The sequence below is a fragment of the Lagenorhynchus albirostris genome, chromosome 11, assembly GCF_949774975.1.
Source record: "Lagenorhynchus albirostris chromosome 11, mLagAlb1.1, whole genome shotgun sequence".
NCBI lineage: Eukaryota > Metazoa > Chordata > Mammalia > Artiodactyla > Delphinidae > Lagenorhynchus > Lagenorhynchus albirostris.
Genome location: NC_083105.1, coordinates 62999863 through 63012960, shown reverse-complemented (window position 1 = coordinate 63012960; position 13098 = coordinate 62999863). Strand labels below are relative to the sequence as shown.

General features: G+C 39.6%; 1 protein-coding gene across 3 annotated transcripts in view; it reads right to left on the bottom strand.

Annotated features, from left to right (window-relative positions):
• Positions 1-7613: 7613 nt before the first annotated feature.
• The window catches only part of CERS5 (ceramide synthase 5), a 39824-nt gene continuing 34339 nt past the window's right edge, over positions 7614-13098 (bottom strand). The window contains exons 10-12 of one of the 3 annotated variants that reach the window (XM_060166266.1): positions 12945-13089; positions 8577-8982; positions 7614-7872 (exon numbers count right to left, since the gene is read on the bottom strand). In XM_060166266.1, the coding sequence (XP_060022249.1) occupies positions 8912-8982; positions 12945-13089 (216 nt within the window). In that variant the 3' untranslated portion in view covers positions 7614-7872; positions 8577-8911. Of the gene's footprint in view, positions 7873-8576; positions 8983-11865; positions 13090-13098 lie in introns of those variants that run through there. The other 2 variants (XM_060166267.1, XM_060166265.1) reach the window with 2 other exon arrangements.

Below are 13098 nucleotides of genomic sequence, written 5' to 3'. Positions count from 1 at the left end.
ATTAATACTCCGGTACCTGTCAGCTATTAACACCTGCTGCTGACCTCCACATTTGTATCTTCCAGGTTCACCTTTGGAGCTTCAGATATATCCAGTTGCTTGCTATATCCACTCAAATCCTATAGTCCTCTCTAACTTGTCCACGACTAACAGCATTCCTTCATATCTCCCGGACCTACTTGTTTTTTTCCCCTTATTTTCACTATCATTTAAGTCAGGATTATGGGAGTCTCATTACACTATTCTCTGTACCCTACTCCCAACCAAGTAACTGTCTTATTAATTTCTACCATTTAAACATCCATTCAGTCAGTTCTACCCTTGTCATTTCTTGCTTATACTTTTGCAGGAGCCTTTTAGGGGTCTTAGTTCCAATCTTGACCTCATATTTGCCACATTGCTGTCAGAGACATCTATTTGGAACAGATTCGATTATGGCATTCTGCTTTGGATCCCCTCTGAAGCTCAACCACAGACAATAGGTTAAGAATCCCTGACCTATAAGGTCCAGTCCAGACTCCTTGGTATGGTGTATGAGGTCCTTAAGTCTTGACCCACCTTATGTTCCTACCTCACCCTTTGTGTTCTAGTAAAATCAAATGACCTGTGTGGTTGCACGTTGTTTCTTGTCTCCATGCCTGTTCTTTCTTTCTCTCTAAATGGAACATCCTTTCTATCCTCTTTTTCCTAAAAGGTTTCTCTGACTCTTCACGCTCCCATGCTGGGCCAAGTATCTATAGAAGACACCACTTTTTCTCTAAAAAAATCTTTAAAAGCACAGGTATCTAAGACAGTTTTGAAAAGAAACAAAGAAGATGGGTTGGGGTTACCAGATATCAAGACATAGTAGAAAGCTAATAGTAATCTAAATGTTGTGGTACTAGTGCAGGAGCAGACAAATAGATCAATGGCACAGAATAATAAACTCAGACACAGATCAGTGTATCTGTGAGAAATTGAATATGATAGAGCATACATCACAAACCCATGGGGAAATTCATATTCTATGTTGTTATGGATACATATGTGATTATAAAAGTATAAAAAATAGATTGAAAGGACAATAGTAGTCGTTACATTGGGGATGAGGTGAGGTGGAAGAGGGCAGAGGGGGGGTCTTAAATGGAAACTGTTTCCTCTACTCACAACACTTCTACCACCAAATATGTTTTTCCCACACCAAACAATTCTCCAACTCTCCAGACACCAACTATGTCCTGCAGTTCAGTTCTGCCACTAAGCTACGTGGAGTTAGCGCAGACACCACAGGTTAAGGGCTCAATCATTCACAAGTAGTGGGGTGCCCAGGTCACCCAAACTTTGCCTGACAGCTACAGATCCGTTCCCACGACCTCCTCCTCAGGTTTGCTGTGATGGCTCACGTGACTGAACTCAGAGAAACTATTTATTATTACTAGTTTATTATAAAGGATACCACTCAGGAACAACCAAATGGAAGAGATGCATAGGGCCCATCCCTGTATCAGCATCTCTATGTGTTCCACCCAGAAGCTCTCTGAACCTCACTGTTTATAGAGTTTTAATGGAGGTTCCATTATATAAGCATGATTAAATCAGCCATTCAATGATTAACCCAATCCCCAGCACCTCTCCCCTCCCAGGAGATCGGGAATGTGGGGCTGAAAGTTTCAGCCTTCTAATCTGCCTTGTCTTGTTCCTCTGGCAACCAGCTCCCAACCTGAAACTATCTAGGGGCCCACCAAGAGTAACCTCATTAGCAAATAAAAAGATATATCACTCTGGAGATTCCCAAGGGTCTTAGAAGCTCTGTGCCAAGAACCTGGGACTAAGACCAATTATATATTTATTATATCACAATGTCACAGGTCTCTAATTTTTTATTTCTTTTAAAAATAAGATTTGAAGTAAGACAAAATGTTAGAGGTATTAATTTGGGGTATTGGAAATATGAGCATTCTTAATGTTTTTCTGTTTTTTTTTTTTTCCGATTTCTCAAAAAGTTGAGGGGAGAAAAAATACTTTTGATAGCTTCTTATTATTTACTACAGTAGTTCTCAGCAGAAGTGGCACCCCACACACACAACAGAGGTGAAAGTGTTTTGATTGTCACAATGATTGGGAAGCATCTCTGGCGTCTGGTATGGCGTCTGGTAGGTGGAGGCCAAGGATGCCAGAATTCTCACAATGTCTGGGATAGTCTTACACAACATACTGTCCCAAGTCCTGCACAACTATCAAATGTCTCTATAAATATTCAAGTGAAAAAATCTATAATTAGCTGAGCCTATAACCTCTTTTACCTATAAATATGAAGTATTTTTTGTACAGTTTTTAGTGTACTCTGAATCCTGTAGGCATGCAATTACTGTATAAATGGAGGGGAGATTGTAGTGTAGTTTATTTAGAACTTTTGTTCACCATTTCAAAAAACCATACCATTGATGGCAGAGTCTGTTCCTGGCATTTGAATCTGACACAACACGATAGTATCAGTCTGCATTTGTAGCCACTGTATTCATGGTGAATGTACAGAAGTGCAAGCATCTGAGTGCTAGTATAACTATGCCCAATATTTATATGTGGAAATAATTTTATTATAAATTCTTAAAACATATCCTTTATATTACTATTAGAACATTATGGTGATTTTTTTTTTTTTTTTTTTTTTTTTGCTGTACGCGGGCCTCTCACTGCTGTGGCCTCTTCCATCGCGGAGCACAGGCTCCGGATACGCAGGCTCAGCGGCCACGGCTCATGGGCCCAACCGCTCCGCGGCATGTGGGATCCTCCCAGACCGGGGCACGAACCCGTGTCCCCTGCATCGGCAGGCGGACTCTCAACCACTGCGCCACCAGGGAAGCCCCATTATGGTGATTTTTAAAAATTATGTGTACAGTAGATAAGTTAAATGTTAATTGCATTTAAGGATAGCAAAGGGAGTGTTACAAATATTTGTAACCACCTGGTTTAGAAATAATCCATTCATATTTGGTCAGCTTTTGCTATGGTGTTGAGGTGATGGTTAATTTTGTTTCAACTTGGCTAGGCTATGGTGCCCAGTTGTTTCATCAAACATCAGTCTGCATGTTGCTTTGAAGGTATTTTTTAGGTGTAATTAACATATCAGCCAACTTGGAGTAAAGCACGTTGTCCTCCATAATATGGATGGGCCTCACCCAATCAGCTGAGGCCTTAAAAGCAAAGACAGAGTTCACAAAGAAGGAATTCGGCATTAAGAACGTAACATAGAACCCCTACCTGAGTTTCCAGCCTGTGGATCTTGGACTGCAACAACTCTTCACTGCATTTTCAGCCTGCCGGCCTGCTCTAAATTTCAGACCTCCCAGTCCCTACAACTGTGTTAGCCAATTCCCTGAAATAAATCAGTCTCTCTTGCCCTCACTCTTATTCTCTCTCTAATGTATTGGTTCCGATTCTCTGGAGAACTCTAATAGAGTAGATAATACGTAATATGCCAATATATATCCGTCCAGTCTTACTCCCTGCCTAGGTTCAGTCCTTTCCTACCTCATTTTCACTTGGAGCACCTACTGTCATTTCAAAAAAGCTTGTTAAAACCTAAACTCAAGCAATTGTTTAGTATTTACTGAGCATGAACTATATTTAATAAAGAAGAATAGACTTATTTGCTGTCAAATTAAGATGAAGAAATATAATTAAGTTCATCGGTTATTACACTAAATATCAACAGACTGAATTCTCCCATTAAAAGACAAAATCTAATAGACTGGGCTAAAAGAGCAAATCCAAAGTATATATAGTTTCTAATAAACATACTCACTAATAAAGAGAAGTTGAAAATAGATGGGTAAGACATACCAGAAATGCAAACGAATGTAAAGCAAGAATGGTAATATTAAGAAAGGTTAACAAACACTAAATGGAATAAAGAGATCATCTGGTAATATAAAAAGACATAAATTATGAAGGGTGGTTATCATAAATTTGCAACAAACAAAGCAATGAAAAAAACTAAAGCAAAAATTCTTAGGAATACAGGAGAACAGGTTAAAAATACAATTATGTTGAGAGTCTATCTTACTTTGTTCAGACTGAACAGCACTAGAAGAATAAAGTAAGGACTGAGAAGAAATGGAAAATACAAACAACAAACCTTATACACACGTGTGTGTATATATAATAAGTATAGAATAGATCTTCTGTGAATATCTACAGTTCACTTATAAACACTGATTGACTATTTAAAACAATTTTTTAACAAATTTAAAAGTAGGAATTTTACAGATTGCAGGAATTTTACAGACTGTATGCTCTGATCACATCCAATAAAATTATAAATAAATAATGATATTCTCAACTACGTGGAAATGGAATATTCCTGGGCAACCCTCAAATCAAAGAGAAAGACCAAAACTGAAATTTCTTACCTTCTTTAAAGCAATAAAACAAAGTATTTCATATAAAATTACAGGACACAGCCCAAGATCATGTCAGGAAATGTATGCCCTTAAATGCCTTTGCAAGAGAAAAAAAAAAATGCTATTAGGCTTTTTATAGAGATGAGAACCACTGGCTACTGGGTCAAGGTCAAATTCCCTATCATGATATTTAAGACCTCTTGTACTCCATAACAACCACCCCTTTCACAGCACTTTTAATACTTAAATAATACAGGGCAATCTCTCGTTAATGGCAATACAAGTTTGTATAGTCTTTTTCTATCAAAAATTTAAAGCGTCTATACCCTCTTACCTAGTTATTTCACTGCTAGGACTCTTGCCCTTAGAAACAGTCACACAACTGTACAATATTTTCGTACAAGGTTATTATTTGCAGTATTATGTTAATAGTAAAGAGCCTTAAATAAGCTCAAGAATTAGTTAATGAATAACGGTATACCCATAAAATGGAATGTTATCAGTCAAAACCAGCAGAATATGTATGGTATAATCTCATTTTTGTTTTAAAAGAAACACATTTGTATACATTTGGTTATCTGACAAGTGGTTCTAGAAGGCTATATACCAAACTGTTAATAATGATTAGGGTGAATGGAGATGTCATGTACTTAACATATTTTTACCATGAGCATATGTAGCTTTTATAACAAAAATATTTTTTGAGTTACAAACATATACAAAAGCTGAGGGAATTTAGAAATAAAACCCATATACTTATTCCTGTTTTAACTGTTTTGAACATATTGCCACACTTGCTTCAACAGGTTTTTTGCTTTTTGTTTAAGAAAAAAAATTGTGTTCATTTATATCATATCTACTAGTTTGTAACTCCTTAAGGTCAGGACTCAATACATGAATATATTTTCAATGGAAAATATTTTAAAATACAGATAAATAAAAGTGCCCCTTGTCACTCTGTCCCACCCCAACACCCCTTCCCATTTCCCTACTCAGAAATTGCCTGTGTTAACAGTTTGGTGTATTTTTTCTACCATTTTCAATGTGTTTACATGTACATAAAGAAATATATGCTGATTGAATTCTCTTTTTGCTGGTCTCTTCAACTATTCAGAGGCCAAAGACTCAGGAAAGAAGGACTAATGGGCAAAGCTTGGGACACCATAGCTCTCCCCACCCTGTGTTAGTCAGGATCAGCTTTGGTAGCAGGGTTATAGCTTGTCCTAAGAACCTTATTGGAGAGAGAGGACAATGAAGGAAAGAGACCAGCCACAAGGAATACCTCCATAACTGCACAAGCCACAATTCCTTATAATAAATTATTACCAGCAAAGCCATGTTGCTGCTAGAAAGTTTTATATTGTTTCCTAAAAGTCTTTCATAGAAGTCAGTTGAGCGAAAGCAGATCCCAAATCTACTTTTATAGGCTTAGGGCTTGTGGCTGAACTCTTTTTGGTGAGACCTGCCCTATGAGAGACCTTGCTGAACTAGAAAAAACAGAATTGTATGCCGACGGCTGAGGTGAAGGTGGTACAGATAACCCTACTGTGTACTGCCCTATGTCAATTCATAGGCCCCTTTTTAAAAAAGCCATTTTCTTTATCTCTCTTAGGTTACGTTCCAAGTCCTAGGAAAACCCTCTCTACAACTGCTTTTAGAAGACTCATCTTACTGCTTTAAAACTTTGTGGCTCCCATGACTTACCAGCTAAAATTTAACTCTTTGGCCTGACTGTCAAGGTTCTTCACAATCTGGCCCCAAGCAACCTTCTTATTCTCATCTCCTGCCACTTTGATCCAACTGCAACAGATCAGAGTTCCCTGAAAATGCCACATACTTGTTTTTACATTTAAAAAGTTTTTAAAAATGATGAATTATTCCAAACTTATTGAAGAGCACCAGAAATAAAATTTCATACCAAATCCACACACCCCCCCACCCCATAAAGATAAGCACTATCCATCCTGCAGTTGCTGTATGTTTCTGTATGTCTACTACAGAAGTACCCTAGATATATTTTTGGGTTTAAAAAGTACTGTTGGGCTTCCCTGGTGATGCAGTGGTTGAGAGTCCGCCTGCCGATGCAGGGGACACGGGTTCGTGCCCCGGTCCGGGAAGATCCCACATGCCGCGGAGCAGCTGGGCCCGTGAGCCATGGCCGCTGAGCCTGCGCGTCCGGAGCCTGTGCTCTGCAACGGGAGAGGCCACAACAATGAGAGGCCCGCGTACCGCAAAAAAAAAAAAAAAAAAAGTAATGTTAATTGCATCAAACGGGACATATTCTTTTGCAACTTGCCTTTTTCATTCAACATTATGTTTCTGATATTTATCCTTCACACTGGTTGATTTTATGTGTCGACTTGGCCACTGAAGGCCCAGACAGAAGGTTAAATAGTATTCCTGGTACACCTGAGAGGGTGTTTCTGGATGAGATTAATATTTGAATCTGTACACTGAGTAAAGCAGATTGCCTTCCCCAATGGGTTTGGGCCTTATCCAATCCATTAACAGCCTGAATAGAACAAAAAGGTGGAGTAAGCTCATACAACTCAATGTAAAAAAACAACCCAATGGACAGAAGACCCAAACAGACATTTTTCCAAAGAAGACACACAGATGGCCAACAGGCACATGATGCTCAACAGTGCTAATCATTAGGGAAATGCAAATCAAAACCACAATGAGATATCATCTCACACCTGTCAGAATGACTATCATCAAAAAGTCCACAAATAACAAATGTTGGCAAGGATGTGGAGAAAAGGGACCCCGAGTACACTGTTGGTGGGAATGTAAATTGCTGCAGCCATTATGGAAAACAGTATGGAGGTTCCTCAAAAAACTAAAAATGGAAATAACATATGATCCAACAATTCCACTCCAGGGTATATACCTGAAGAAAATGAAAACACTAATTCGAAAAGATATATGTACCCCAATGTTCATAGCAGCATTATTTAAAGTAGCCAAGATATGGAAGCAACTAATGTGTCCATCAACAGATGAATGGATAAAGAAAATGTGGTGTGTGTGTGTATATATATATATATATATATATATATATATATAAAATGGAATATTACTCAGCCATAAAGAATGAAAATTTGCCATTTGCAACAACACAGATGGACTTGGAGGGTATTATGCTAAGTGAAATAAGGTAGAGAAAGACAAATACTCTATGTTGGCACTTATATGTGGAATCTAAAAAATATATACCTGAAGCTGATATAATATAAATCAACAATACTTTAATTTTTAAAAAAAGATGGAGTAAGAGGGCAGTCTTTCTGTCTACTTGACTGTCTTTGAGCTGGACACTGGTCTTCTCCTGCCTATGGAGTTGGACTGTGACTTACACCACCGGCTTTCCTGGTTGTCAGGCTTTTGGACTCAGATTGGAACTATACCATCAGCCTTCCTGGATCTCCAGCTTGCTGACTGCAGATCCTGAGATTTCTCAGCCTCCAAAACCATATGAACCAATTCCCTATAATACATTTTTTAAAAATTTATACATAAATATATATATGTCCTACTGGTTCAGACTAATAGATCCATATTAATAGGAAAACTTAGCTCTTCATTTTAATTGCTGTATAATATTCCAATTACATGAGTAAATCAATTTATTCCATTCCTCTAGTGAAAGATCACTGAGTCTCTTCCGCTTTTTCCCTCTTATTAACAGCAATGCAATGAGTATCCTTGTACTAGTTTCTATAAAAGACCAATTACTAATATTTAGCTTTACTAGTTGTTAAGTTGCTTTTCCAAAGCAGTTATGTCAATGTACTCTCACCAGCAACATTTCCTCATTCTGTTGGCGTCAAGGGGTTTCTATTCATTTTAATTTACATATCATGGATTTCCAGTAAGGATGATCACCTTTTTTTGATTATCCATTGGCATACACCCTCTAGGAATTACCTATGCATATCCTTTGCTCCCTCCCCCTCTCCTCTTCTTGCTATTGGGCTTTGTCATTTTTAAAATTATTCATACTCTGGATACTTGTATTTTGTTAGTTATATGTGCTGCAGGTTTGAGGAAATCTTTTGGAACTTTTTTATTTGGTGGGGGGTGCTGGTGGTAGTATAAGAATCCCACATCGTCTGCATCATCATGTACAGGTCTTTCCAGAGCAGTCCCATAGATAATTGATCTGAAATCAGTTTTCCTGCAAGTTCTTACCTGGGGATGGGGTTGGAGGTGTGATGTTTCCCAGACCACACAGGAAGTATACATTCAGGTTCTCAGATTCACATGAAGTGTGGGCCCAGAAACTGAGAAAATTCTCAGGAGCATCCTGACCCCACAAGCCCAAGCATTCAAATTTCTTTGCTTTCTCCTTTTGCTAACTGTGTGAATTTTTGATAGCTTCCCCCTTTTGCTGTTGCTCTTTCCGGGTCCCAGCTTTAACTGGAGGTCTCAGTTTCAGCTTTCTGCATGGGGCCACAATCTTGTCTCTTGTCAGCATTAAAACCCAAGTCCTTAGGGTATATTCTCCTCTCCCTTCAATAACTGCATCAGCTGTTTTGCCTTCTGCTCTTGTTTTCAGTACCTTTGCATCTTTTGTGTCCCTTTCTTGGAAGCTCAGCTGTGCATTAAAGAAAAAGAAAAAAACCACCACAACTTTATCCACCATTCCTGAATGTTTGTCTCAGGTTATTTTAGTCTACATTAAGACAGAACTGATAGCTTTCATATCCTCCCATCTCTTCCAAACATAACACCTTCCTATTCCTGTTTTCCTGGCAAAGCTCTACTCATCTTTAATGGCCCAGCTCCACCTTCAACTTTTCTCCCACCTTGCCAAGAATAATTTAGAATAGTTGTTATCACATTGTATCATTTTTTTTTCCTTTCCTAACTGCAGTCTGAGATCTCTGAAGTAGAAACCAGATCTTGTTCATCTTTGTGTCCCCAGCTTCTCTGCCACAGTGCCTATCATAAAGTAGGCACTAAATAAATATTTTATTGAACTGAAAATATCTTCCTGCAGGCATACTGGACCTAAAGTCTGAAGAACTTGGTTTAAAATCAGCATACTAGGACTTCCCTGGTGGCGCAGCGGTCGAGAGTCTGCCTGCCAATGCAGGGAACACGGGTTCGAACCCTGGTCTGGGAAGATCCCACATGCCGCGGAGCAACAAAGCCCGTGAGCCACAACTACTGAGCCTGTGCATCTGGAGCCTGTGCTCCGCAACAAGAGAGGCTGTGACAGTGAGTGGCCCCCGCTCACTGCAACTAGAGAAAGCCGGCGCACAGAAACGAAGACCCAACACAGCCAAAAATAAATAAATAAAATTTAAAAAAAACCCCAAAAAATCAGCATACTATCACCCAGTAACCAAACTCATATGATTATTTTTAGGATTATGATAATGCGAAAGCTCATGATACATGATAGGCAATCTAAGATGTTTGTGTTTTTTGAACAACTTCTGAGACTCAGTTTTCTAACTGTGGCAGACTGAATTTTTCAAAGGTGTATGCAACCATACCTCCCGTTCCCCATGCTCTTCTGCAGTGACCTCGCCACTGCTTCAAGAGGTAGAATCTATCTCACCACCTCCTCGTATCTAGGTGGTCCCTGTGACTACTTTGATCAACAGGATATAGTGGAAGTAATGTGTGCCAGTTCCAGTCAACATTCTCTTTTTTTTTTTTCTGGCCACACCGCTCAGCTTGCAGGATCTTAGCTCCCCTACCAGGGATTGCACCTGGGCCACCAGGGAAAGCGCTGGCGGCTCTAACCACTGGACCGCCAAGGAATTCCCCCAGTCAACATTCTTATTGGTCCTAGTGACTTCTGCTCCCTGCATCATGGAATGCAACCACCTGAGCAAAGCCCAAGGCATGGAGAGGCCACGTTTAGGTACGTTAGTTGATAGCCCCGACAGAGTTCCCAGGGAACAGCCAGCATTAACTTCTAGCCAGACCAGTTAATCATCTTTGACATCCAGCTCAGTTGAGTCTTTAAACTACTCCATTCCCGGCTGCCATCTGACTGCAACCACATGAGATATTTCCAACTGGGCTCATTCAACCAACCAAACCATGAGAAATAATAAATTGTTCTTTCGAGCCACTACGTTTTCAGGTGGTTAGTTACATTGTAATAGACAATCAGAACATTCATTTATGGAATGGGGATAACAATCCCTACTTTTACAGCAGTGTTCTGAAGTTCACTTTTTGATGTTGTGAAATCATCTTCAAAGCAGTTAAGCACTATACAAACATGTTATCTTTTCAATAAATAATAAAGTTAAAACTCTTTTACATTCAACAGAGGAGAGGTAATGCCTTGCTTCTCTTGCAAATATTCCTAGTTCTTGGGTAGGGATGATGGGTCTGCATCTAACCTGCTCTGCACTGATTTGGGGCCTTCCTCTCAGGCATAAAACCTTCCCAGGCCATCTATAAAACTGGCCTCATGACAGTCTTGCTGCCCCCCCCCCCCCCGTTAACACTATTATCTTCCGGCTCTGTATTCAAACTCCCTAGCAACCTCTCTCTCATCTCCCACTCCAGCTATATGCATATAGTTCCTCTTTAGAACAAGACCCTGTTCCTATAACTGACCCTAATCTCAATTCACTCATCCAAGGCTAACTCTAATCAGTCTATGCCTCTGGCTAAATGCTTCTTCAACAACTATTCTTCCTCATATGAAGTCTTGGGAAGTGTTACAGTATAGTGGTTAAGAACAGAGACTCTGAGTTTGATTCTTTACTAGCTGTTTGAATTTAGGCAAGTTAACCTATTTTGCTGTATTTTAATCATATGTAAAGTGCTTAATACAGTACCTGGCATGTAATAAAGAGCTATGTGTTACCAATTATTACTTTAATTATTATACCACTTGGTTGCATCTTTTGTCAGATTAACTGGGCCAACTAATTCAGATTGTATTTACAAAGCAATTGTTCAAAAGGCAATACACATACCTTGTCTGACTTTCAAAAGCATTTTCATTCATATTTCATAATTACTAATTTATTCAACAATACGGCAAATTGAGGAACTAAATGTAAGACCCTAGTCTTTTAGTCTTCCTGACTAGCTCTGACCAAATAACTATGTAAGACTTTTGAGAACTTAATTTTTCCATGCCCTATAGTAAGTCTTTTTAAAATCCAGCCACTCAGTAAGTTTAGTAGAGTCAATATCCCAATGATGTCAATGAACATCAAATGAGTATCTGATTCTTAGAACAATAACCTACTTCTTTCAATTTTTATCCATCTCCCTAACAATGAAGCACACCATATGTCTTAATGTACACAAGAGCATCTGGAAATATTTTGGTAATCTGAATATTCACTAAATGGAAAACTATTTTAAGAGATGAATACTACTATTAGTAATTTTGCCTTGACCTCAACTAGAGAAAAATCTAGATTAGGAAGACTTTTTCTCCATAGGCTAAAAGAGAAAAACAGAACTAAAAGAGAAAACATCTGCTTAGACTCACTTATCGCAATCTTAAGATGTTAACTGGCAGTCTCTGTATTCAATAAAATGGGAAATACAGGAAATACTCAAGGTGTCTTAGCTCTTCAACCACAGCCTTTGTTGCTTTAGTAATATACATGCTTTCATCTGCTCAGTATTTTTTCTTATGGTCACTACACATGTTTATTTTTTCTTAAAATATAAAGCCCTAAAATGCAGGCGCTCTCTTTCCAGCATGCACAGAAAGGAAAAACTTGGTGTCCAATGGCCTCTAGAATCAGACGTGAAAAAGTTCTTAATTAGATTATGGGTTCAGGGGATTGGGGACAGGGTCACTAAAGAGGTTGAGACAGCAGATGAGGGTTGAAGCACTTTTAATCACAGAAGAGTAAACAATAGTATAAACCGTTAACAACTCACCCAGTGGCTGTTGTCCTCCAGCCCTCAGCTCACCTGTTCCTCCCACCCCCCAACTCCCTGCGTACCACTGAATAAAGAGCAGGGTATCTATCAGCAGCTGTCCATCACTACCAGGTGGCAGGAAGGGGACCTAGCTAGGGGCCACAGCAATCCTGGCCATCCATTCATGGTTGTCTGTTTCTATATAACGTCGTGTGAAATATTCCATCTCCAAAGGAGGAACAGTGCAGAAACCTGGAGTGAACTTAGCTGCTCCATTCAGAAGGCCAGAACTTCAAGAGCCATGGGCAACAAGGGAGGGGACTCTCTGGAGCCAGCATAATTCAAGATGCAGCCAAATCTGGGATTGAGGTGGGTTCAAAGGGGACCAGGCTTGTGCTCCAACCTAGGCAACGAAACTCACACATATGCACAAATGCATATGCACATGTGCACACATATGCACACACGCACGCGCACACACAGAGCAAATAACATTACTGAAAGAACCTGGAGGCTATTAAATACAAAATGGCAGAGTTTTTTTAAAAAAGTGAAAATATTTGCTTCTTTGATTCTCCTCAGTGCCCTGCACACGCCCTAGTCACAGGAGTGCAGATGCGGGGAGGCCCAGAGGAGTAGGTTGCCAGCAGCCCTACGAGTCCATCTATGCTGAAGTCCCCATACCAACCACCTTACTCTTCAGCCAGTAGCTGCCTCCCATGTGACCATTCACCCGACCGGCACCATTGCTGGAGCTGCGGCCACAGGGGCCTTTTGTGCTACTGGTCATATCTTCTTCTTCTGAGCTGCTTTCCACATCACTGCGATCATCCTTAGATACCTGGGTGGG